The 10353-nt window shown below is 33.7% G+C and overlaps 1 protein-coding gene across 3 annotated transcripts in view; it reads right to left on the bottom strand.

Moving 5' to 3' along the window:
• Window positions 1-1539: 1539 nt before the first annotated feature.
• Window positions 1540-10353, bottom strand: part of C1GALT1 (core 1 synthase, glycoprotein-N-acetylgalactosamine 3-beta-galactosyltransferase 1) — a 39317-nt gene continuing 30503 nt past the window's right edge. The window contains exons 4-5 of one of the 3 annotated variants that reach the window (XM_042966847.1): window positions 4054-4276; window positions 1540-1837 (exon numbers count right to left, since the gene is read on the bottom strand). In XM_042966847.1, the coding sequence (XP_042822781.1) occupies window positions 4085-4276 (192 nt within the window). In that variant the 3' untranslated portion in view covers window positions 1540-1837; window positions 4054-4084. Of the gene's footprint in view, window positions 4277-9502; window positions 9599-10353 lie in introns of all 3 variants that reach the window. The other 2 variants (XR_006211278.1, XM_042966854.1) reach the window with 2 other exon arrangements.

Below are 10353 nucleotides of genomic sequence, written 5' to 3'. Positions count from 1 at the left end.
GAAAAGGGAGTAGAGGGAATGGAATCCACATAACTTTATTTAATAATTGTGTATCTAGAATGTCGAACTGTAGACTTTAAGTAGGGCAAATATCCTGAGAGCCAGTAGGCATTATTCTTGGATTTTTTTAACTTCCAATCTCATAGGGAAATCTGAAGTTAACAGGTATAAAGTTATTAATAAGTGATACAAATTCTAATCACTAATTACAGCCAAATTAACCTTGCAAAGGCAGCATTAAGAGTAGTTAGAAAATGGAAATTAGTTATAAAGGAAATAAAGAGCAACAAATACAAAGAAGAAATTGTCAAAGACAGAATAGTATAATGAGCTAAAAATTTAAAGGAAGAATAAAAGGATAGATTTGATCTAATCAATAAAGTGAAGCATTTTGTTTTTCAAGCCTCAATCTGGTAATATAAATAGTTTGATAGGTTCCCGGAAGTGAAAAATTAATCTCAAGAGACAATTACGAAAATAACCAGTTAACAAATTTAATGCTCAAATGCAATTACTGTATTTCAAAAAATACTAAAAACTGGCCATTTATTTTGAATTTTCTTACAGTAACAAAAATTCCTCTTTCTGAAATTTAAAATATTTGAAAACAAATCTGCTTTGTATCATCTATGAACTTCCCACTTGAAAATATAAGTATACTGTTGTTGGAAAACATAAAGATAGCAAAAGCCTTATGTTTTGAGACCACACTACAACCATTTATCCAAATGATATTAATTTAAAAGATAGTAAGTCATCATCATGAAATCTGGTTTTATGTGCTCTGTCAAATACTTGGGAGAATTTTTGCTGTATTAGGTCATATAGGACAGTCAAATGGATTCTTAAAAGTGATGAAATTTTGATAGTATGAATTAGCAGAAAAAACATTCTGCATATTATAAAATAGCATTTTGCTACTTCCATTTAAAAGCTTTTACTAACAATTGGAAAAAAATTTTTACTAACAAGTGAGGACACTCAGATATGCTTATTTAATGAACTAGTATGTATTTACTAGTACTTATTAAACTCTTCCTGCCCCCATTGTGAAATTACTAAACTTGGAGAATTACATATTTTCTTGTGGGCCCTGATATTGGTCAATCTGAAGAAGCTAAAGAATTTTGTCAAAATGAATGATCCACGGACCCTTTAAATTATCTTTAAAGTCTCTTACGTTTTATATGGTGTGATCTGGGACCACACCAACTTAAAACATGCTTTATCTAAATCTTTGAAAGATACCCTACTTCTGGGGCAATAAATCTGCAGCGCATTCCAATCATTATTTGCATCAGAATTATCGAGGTCTTGGTTCCCAAACTAGCATGAATAAAACTCATTTGGAGGGCTTTACACAGCTGCTAGCCTCCACCTCTGGAGTTTCTGATTTAGGTCTGGGGTGGGCCCAGAGGGGCTGAATTTCCAAGTTCCCAGATGATGCAAATACTGCTACCTAGGGCCAACACTTTGAGAACCAGTGACCAAGAGAATATGGCAATAATGCATATTAATGGGCCCCATGCTAGAATCAGAATTTCTGGGATTGGGGTTTGGAAATCTGCATTTTAACAAGCTCCCAGGCAAGAAGAGTGTAAGACCACAATTTGAAAGCCACTCTGACAACTGGGCTGGTTAATCTGACTATTACTGGCTGATGGATCAGATCACTCATGTTAATAAGTAAAAATGGAAATAATGTTAAATGACTAACCTCAAGGCTGATATGGCATGATGAACACACAGGCTTTGAGCATAAGTCCTAGCTCTGTTACTTGCTAGCTTAGTGACAGTGGAAAAGTTACTTTAATTTTCTGAGCCTCAGTTTTCTCATCTATAATACAGGAAGAACAACCAATTTGTGAAGATTAACACTAATATACACAGAATATCTAAGCATACTATATGGCATACAATAGGCATTAGATACAAACTAGCTATTACTTGTTACAAGAAATGTATGAAATATTTCAATATATTTGATTAAAGCAGATTTTTCATTCATTTAGAACAAATATTTACACTCTAAGGTAACAGAATAATAATAAAACCTTATACTTATTGCTCCATAGTCTGGGCCAGACAAGCGTTCTAAAAGTTGTACATATATTCACTCATTTAATCCTCATAAAAATCCTGTGAGGTAGGTAGTATTACTGTCCCTAATTTATGGATGAGGAAATTGAGGCACAGAGAAATGAAGTAAATTATTTAATGTTACAAAACTAGGAAGTGATAGAGCAGGAATTTAAACCCAGGCGGTCTGACTAGACCCCAGGATTCATCACAATGTTAATTTCCCATGAGTAAATGTTAAGGTTTTTAGAAAGTAACATATATGGACTGCAAATAAATTCATATCCATACCAACGTGAAGAGTTGTTTAGACAACAGAATGAATGACTTGAAATTTTGGCAGATGATATTGCCGTGAAAACCACAAAAAACAATTTAAAGTAAAAACTGGTGTGAATTTTCACTCTGTGGACAGAGTAATCCATAATAACCACTAATTGCTACTAAGATGAACATCCTCTCAAAATACCATCCAAAGAGATGATTTTGACATGTTTTGGCACAATAAATATAAACTCTTTAGCTAAGTAGCAGAGTCAATGGCATGACAGCCATGTGAAATTTGCAACATTTAAGATAATCTTATAGTCTGCAAAATATTCTGTTATGATATACTTTTCTTTCCTTCCAGAAATTCTTTAAATAGAGTCACTAAAGTTAGAATGAAATATTTATGAATGTATTTTTGAAGACAGTATTAAATGTGTATTCTGCTGTTAGAATTATCCATTGGCAAAAAAAACAAATTAAAAAAAAAATCCCAAAATATTAAGTCTGCATCAAAATTCAGGCTGTTATTCATGAATTAAGTATTTGGTCTTTTAGTATCTGACATATTTCAGTTTGTTTAAGCACTCTGTTTTTCTAATGTTTTTAATTAACTCTGGTCAAAATATTACATTCAAATTATTTTGCCAGTGTAACCAATAGCCACCTCAGAGCCTAAAAATGAATGTCTAAACTCTGCTTTAAACAAGTTATGAAAGGCACAAACAAATTTTCATCTCTCAACAGGATGATAATGAAAGGAACTATAATTACGTAGCTGGAATGAGTTTTAAATAATCAATTAAAAATGTCACTTAGTAATTCCTGAGAGTGGCACTGATCTAAGAAAAGCATCCCCAAATAGCATTAAATTTACTATTTATTAGTTACCCATGATTAACAATGGGTAAATTTGGGAACAAAATATTTTAAAATGCATATTTATAGAATGCTATTAATGCTTTGAGTAAATAAATATTAATAATTAAAATTGTATTCAAGAATAAACATATTTAGAAAAGAGACAACAGGGACTCAGTAAAACATAAACTACTAATTAGAACCAAGTATATAATACAGTCAAGGCCCATATAATTTCAAAATGTGGTTTTATTAATGCACTTTAGGACAAGTGCCATTCTTACTCTACCTCGTCTGGAAGAAATACTGTCAATTATAATCACAGGAAATTTTTCATTAGACAAAAACTGCGTGTGTGTGTGTGTGTGTGTGTGTGTGTGTGTTGGGGGGGGTTGGTTCATTTATATCATGCTGCAAATATAAACTCATGTCTTGAGTTTATAAATAACATTAAGCAACAATATTTCCTTCTAAACTTTTCTTTAAGGCAGACCTTTAGCATCATGTGTGTGTTTTACTAATATGTGCAGTATAGTTTTAGAAAATTTAAACGTTCTAGTTTCTCAGTGAAAATAATACATGTGGTCAAGAACAGACAACAAAAATCTTGTTTCTAGTCCTTCCGCCTGGCCACTATTTTAAAAACACAAGTTTTTCATATATATATATTACTGTATCAAAACACATTTTAACAGATTTCACAGCTCACTTAAAGCTTCAGTTTACAGTCATTTGTATGAAAGATTTCTAATATGGAATGTTCACTTCAAAAGAATTCCTCACTGGGACTCCAGTGTTCTGTATCAGAAATGCAGAAGTTCTTCAGTGCAATGCTAGACAGTTTACCTCTTCATTTATGTTTCTCTTTCAAGAGTTCTCATTTTACTTTTGGATCTTCATTTTTGTATGCTCGACTTCTTTCTTTTAGTATATTCTCAGGTAAGGCAGGTTGATATCTATATAAATAACCATACGGACGAAGATGATAAACGAGGTATTCTAACTCATACATAGTTGTAGGATCAACATAGTGAAAAGAAACTGCAAGATCAGAACAGCAACCAGGACCCTAAAAAAGTAATGGAAACAGGCATTATTACTAAACAGTACACAGTTAATATACAATATTAACATATTCATTGAGGAAATATTAATTTTAACAGAATCTGAGCATTAAAGCTAGCAAGGTAAAGCAGAGACATCCAATTTATTAGACCTGTAGAAGAAACCAAGAATTTTTAGAGTTCTTAATGATTTAAAACTAAACATGAAAACTGCTAAAATATATCTAACTGAATAATATTCTCTTAGAATCTATAGTGCTTTTGCAGAAAAGAATCTTAAGACTTCCTCAAATGAAAGAGGCAGCTCTATAAAGAATGAAGCTCTATTTCTGAGTTTTGTTTTTTCTTCATAATGTTCTCACTATGAATTTTTGCTTGGCTCAACCTCAGAAAAACATCTTTGGAGAATTTCAGTGACTACAAAGCCTTGCCCATTATGTGTCTGCAACCTAATACTTCATCTGCACATCAACCCAAACAGTACAGTATTTGAGAGGAAGTGCTGAGTCAAATCTAAGTTTGAATCCAAATTTTGTCTACTAGTGTCAAATTCTGCCTATTGGTGTATGACCTTGGGCAAGTTAATTAATCTCTCTATAAGCTTCAATTTCTTCATCTGCAAAAGATAGTTACTTAAAGGAGATAATGTTTGTAAAATGCTTGGGACCAGTTTAGCCTATAGTAAATGCTCAATAAATGTTGACATTATTGATAGAATAATCATATTTAGGTGGCTCTAGTAAGCAGATCATAAACATTTGCTCAGATATATAACTCCGATTGATTCCTAACAGAGTTGGTATGAGAACAGGTTTAAAAAAGATAAAAACATGACAATAATAAAAAAAATACAACAAAGAAACAGGAAAAAAAAAAGCAAGAACATAACACAGAAAAAAACACAAAACTGACCCCAGAATTAAACAGTCATAAGGTTATTTTGGGGTTAGAACTGGTATCTACAGAATGTTTCACCCAGGTGACTCAAACAAAACTTCACACTCTATCTAATGTCTTTGCAAGGACCAAGAAGTAAGATATCCTGGCAAGTTCTCAGTGAAGATTTATACTGAACATTTAATAATTCATGTTTGAATTCACTTACTGCATGCTTACAATGCAGTAAAAATTATCAAGGAATTGTCCACTGTATTTTCTCTGGCCTTCTCTCTGAACTTTCCTTTGAAACAAACACGGGATATGTGAGGTTTCTGGACAATCACATAGACACTGGAAAATTGTTTGGTGCCTACTTCTTACACCTTGAAGGCAATGTAAGGATAGGAACAAATCTGAAAAGTAAGTAGGTAAGTGAACTTGTGATCATCAAACCATCTCTGCCCAATAGATATATGTGAACCACATAATGCAGTTTAAAATCTGGTAGCCATATTTAAAAAGTAAAAAAGTGAGGGGTACCTGGGTGGCTCAGTCAGTTGAGCATCCAACTCTTGATTTTGGCTCAGGTCATGATCCCAGGGTTGTGGGATTGAGCCCCACGTCGGGCTCTGCACAGAATGTGAAGCCTACTTAAGATTCTCCCCACCCCCCCACCCCTGCACCTCTCTCTTACATGCTCTCTAAAATTAAAAGTTTTTAATTAAAAAAAAGTAAAAAAGTGAAATTAATTTGAATATATTTTAACTAAATAAATCCATATTATTCTTTTTTCAATATGCAATCAATATTTTAAAATTATTAAATCATTCTTTTATTTGTGCTAAGTCCTTGAAATCAGGTAGGAATTTTATTATACTGACAGCACATCTCAATTTGGACTAGCCATATTTCAAATACTCAACGGTCATACCTGGCTAGTGACTACTATACTGGCCAGTGCATATTAAACTAAAGGACTAAATTAATAGCAATTAATTTTAAATTGCTGATGCTTTCTGACAGCAATTTTATGTGACCCTGAAATACTGCAATAATATTTTTGATAATATTTACTGCATTAATTATGTTTTACTCTATTGCATTACTGTTTTTTTGCTAGATGGCCAGGATACTGTTATTAAGATTTATAAGCAATAAGGTGATAAAAGAAAACAGCTATAACTATTAGAAACAAAATAGTTCTTTGCATATAATTATGGTTCCTACCAAAATTCAAGAGAATCAAGTAAAAAATCATCAGAAATAGAAAATCCAGAACAAAGCCAGACTTTAAAGATGCTTTCAAGAAATAACAGCTTTCATATATACCATTCAAAAAGTTTTTAAGAAGAGCCCAGGTAGAGTAGTAACAAAAACATTAAAAACAAAGGGAGAGGACTCCTGGGCAGCTCAGTTGGTTAAGTGTCCAACTGTTGATACTGGCTCAGGTCATGATCTCATGGTTAATGAATTCAAGCCCTTAGTTGGGCTCTGTGCTGACAGTGCGGAGCTTGCTTGGAGTTCTCTCTCTCTCTTTCTCTCTCTCTGCCCCTCTCCCCTGCTCACTCTCTAAAGAAATAAACATTTAAAATTAAAAACATAGGGAGATACTTAAGAAGAAATAAAATCTGGAGAAAATATAAAGCTTTACTAAAGGACCGAAAATAAAATTTTAAATCCCAGGCAAAGACATCCATTGTCCCTAAATGAATAAATTAATGCATAAGGATAAAGGCACGGTATTACCAAAACAATCTGAGAGATATATAAAGCACAGGAATATACAATCTTAGATTAATAACTTCAAAATCTGTAAAGTTACAAGGTTCAAAACAATATGGTGCTTAGGCAAAACCAAATAGGACAGTGGAACAGAACTGAAATATCAGACACCAATTCTACTGTAAGTAACACTACAGTATACAATACAGGAGATATTTTAAATCAGCAATGAAAATAAGACAGTTAAAATATGGTACTGGAAAAGGGGCACCTGGGTGGGCCAGTCGGTTAAGCATCCGACTTTGGCTCAGGTCATGATCTAGCAGTCTGTGAGTTTGAGCCCCGCATCCGGTTCTGTGCTGATAGCTCAGAGCCTAGAGCCTGGTTCAGATTCTGTGTCTCCCTCTCTCTCTCTCTTCCCCTCCCCCGTTCACACTTTCTCTCTCTTTCAAAAATAAATAAACATTAAAAAATGTTTTTTTAAAAATGGTATGGGAACAATCAGTTAACAACTTGGAAAAATCAGGAGCTCTCTACCTTAACCACGTATCAGGAAGTTTCAGATGATACACTTAATGCAAATAGAACTGAAGAATAGAATAAATTGTTATTTGATCATTTCTGACCTACAAAAAAGGCAATTTCACACACAGGGATGTGTGTGTGTGTGTGTGTGTGTGTGTGTGTGTGTGTGTCTGTTTACACATTTTTTAAATCCACTATATTTAGACTGATTACATATTCTCTGGTGAAGGCGATTTCTAGGAAACAGACTTTAGTCCAAGGAACTTACTTCTAGGGAAGTGAGAAGGTGGTGGGAGAAGGGAATTGCGTGAAGAACACGTTCTAAACAACCAACTTAAGAACGTAACTCTTTGATCAACTGTAATATCTCATACACTGACTAAAATAAAAATTTTCCACAATGTGTTTCTAGTGATTACTACAAAGAAAAAGTATATGTATGAGATTTAGGATAACTTTGAAAATCGTAATTCACTTAGGGAGAAGAAAATTTGTTAAACGATGGATGAGTAATAACAGAAGTTTGATTTCACATTGTGTGTATATAACTTCCTGGGAGAGAAGAGGCAGGACTAGGAAGTTGGGTCAATTTTGGTACTTCCAAGTCTTTTACGTAACTGAATAAATTTTTATAGAAAACATAAATTTTGCATCCATTTTAAAAACAACTACAATTTAAATAAATGATGTATCATAGAAATATTTATTTTGTTCATATAAAGTATATTGTTAGGTACACCCTATTTGTAGGTGGGAATTGTGGGTAGTACTCTTAAAGGGAAAGAAGGATATTTTACTGGTTACAACATATAACAATTAGGACGTCCCTTTACTGTTACTGTATGTGTAACCAATATGAGATACTCAGTAAAATCTTATATGCATTTAGGTGTTTTTGTTATATGCATTTGTAATGTTTTTAAGTTTGGATAGGAAGGAGGACAGAATTAAGAAGGGAAGAGATCAAGTAATCTTGGAATGGTCAGATTATGCTAAGAAAAGTTTACATCAAAAAAGCACCCAAGCACTCACTAGAACAAAATAAAAATAGACTATCAAAAAGCAGACCGGGAATACATCTGTTTTATAGTCTAGGAAATTGCTGCATCTAAAATAGCAATAAAATGCTAGCATAAGGTTTCAAGCAGCCTCAATACATAGAAATGAACTTTTTAAAAAATAATTTATTTTTTTAAGTTTATTTTGAGAGAGAGAGAAAGAGAACAAGTGGGGGAGGGGCAGACAGAGAGGGGGACAGACGATCTTAAGTGGGCTCTGTACTGACAGCAGAGAATCCAATGTCGGGCTTGAGCCCACAAACTGTGAGATCACGATCTAAGCCAAAGTCAGGAGCTTAACTGACTGAGCCACCCAGGCACCCCAGAATCAAACGTTAAACTGTTTGTTTATTAAAGTGGAATTTCATCCCAACAACAGAGTGTTTATTTTAACATTCCTCAGCTCTTCCCTTTGGGGCACATATCCCATTAATCATGGAGGGGAGCTCATGATGGAAATTACAAGTTTTAGAATCAGAGTGGTTTGCAGTATTGCCTAGACTATCAGGAAAGACAGATTACTTGACTTTCTGGAGTCTCAGTTTTGTCACCTATTAAATGCAGAATTACTGTAAGGAATAGCTATTGTTACTGTAAGGAATAGCTATTAAGTACCAAGAACAGACTGGTAGTTGACATCGGAAGCAATAGTGATTTGCTTCTAAGTTTTCAAAGCTGATTACCCAAAGACTGGATCAGTTGTTCTAGGTCAAGGTTTCTTAACCTCTGTTAGTGACATTTTAGACCAGATAATTCTTTATTGTGGGGAGCTGTCCTATGCATTGTGAGATGTTTAGCATCTAGTGGGTTTACAACCTTGTGGGTTTCTACCCACTAGATGCCAGTGCAGCCTCCCAACTAACAACAAAAAATGTCTCCAGACTTTGCCAAATGTCCTCTGGGAGGCAAAAAAGCCCACAGTTGAGAACCACTGTCCTAGATAATGATTTGAAAAAACTGGCTTATGAAGCTGAGAATGCTAGCATGAAGTGTATTATTTGTATCTTAGGGCCAGAAAAAAGAGGCCAGAGAGTACTAATGACTTACCTACATGCATTATTAATCAATAACAGATATGAACCGAAAAAAATGGCTAGGTTTGTGATTCCTGGTCTCCTTCAGTCATTCACTGCTGCAATGTTCCTAACAGTGAAAACGTGGAAACAAATTTCTAAATGTTTACCAGCAGGCGAATGGGTTAATTACCACATACTCATACCTTAGATTACATAGCAGCCTAAATTAATGAAGCACATACAGGTATTAATGTTGATAAATTTTAATGTTGTATGAAAAGAGCAAATGTTCAAGGATTTTTATGGAATAATTCCATTTGTTTAAAAACCTACAAAACAATACTATATATTATTTATGGATACATAAATATGTAGGAAAAAAGATACAACCATGCATGGTAATGACAAACATTAAATTCATGATAGTGGTTAACACTGAGGAAGGAGATAAGAAAACTGGACTAGGGAGGGTACACAGGCCTAAACTGTATCTATATCCTTTTTTGTTCTAAAAAAGGAAGCAAATGTGGCAAAAGATTAATATTTGGTAAAGCTAGTTAGTGGGTACAAAATATTAATTCTTCTCAAATATTTAGCTGTACATCTGAGATATCTAATAAAATAATATATTTTAAATAAAATTCTCTAAGATGCCAAATGAGAGCTAAGGCTTATTAAGTGCTTACTGTGTGACAGGCATACACTGTAATTACAATTGAGTGAGACAGGTAGATCAGGTCCATTTTCCAAATGAGGCAACTCACGCTCAGAACTTGGGAAAATTCTGTCCATCCAAAGTCATTCAACTATTAAGTGGGAGAAGATTTCAACCTAGGTCTTTCTGAACCTCAAAAGTCTTTTCATGCACCATTCCTGAAACCT

The sequence above is a fragment of the Panthera tigris genome, chromosome A2 (assembly GCF_018350195.1).
Source record: "Panthera tigris isolate Pti1 chromosome A2, P.tigris_Pti1_mat1.1, whole genome shotgun sequence".
In the NCBI taxonomy this organism is placed as follows: Eukaryota; Metazoa; Chordata; class Mammalia; order Carnivora; family Felidae; genus Panthera; species Panthera tigris.
Note: the sequence above shows the minus strand (reverse complement) of the source record. Positions and strands in the feature narration are given on the sequence as shown.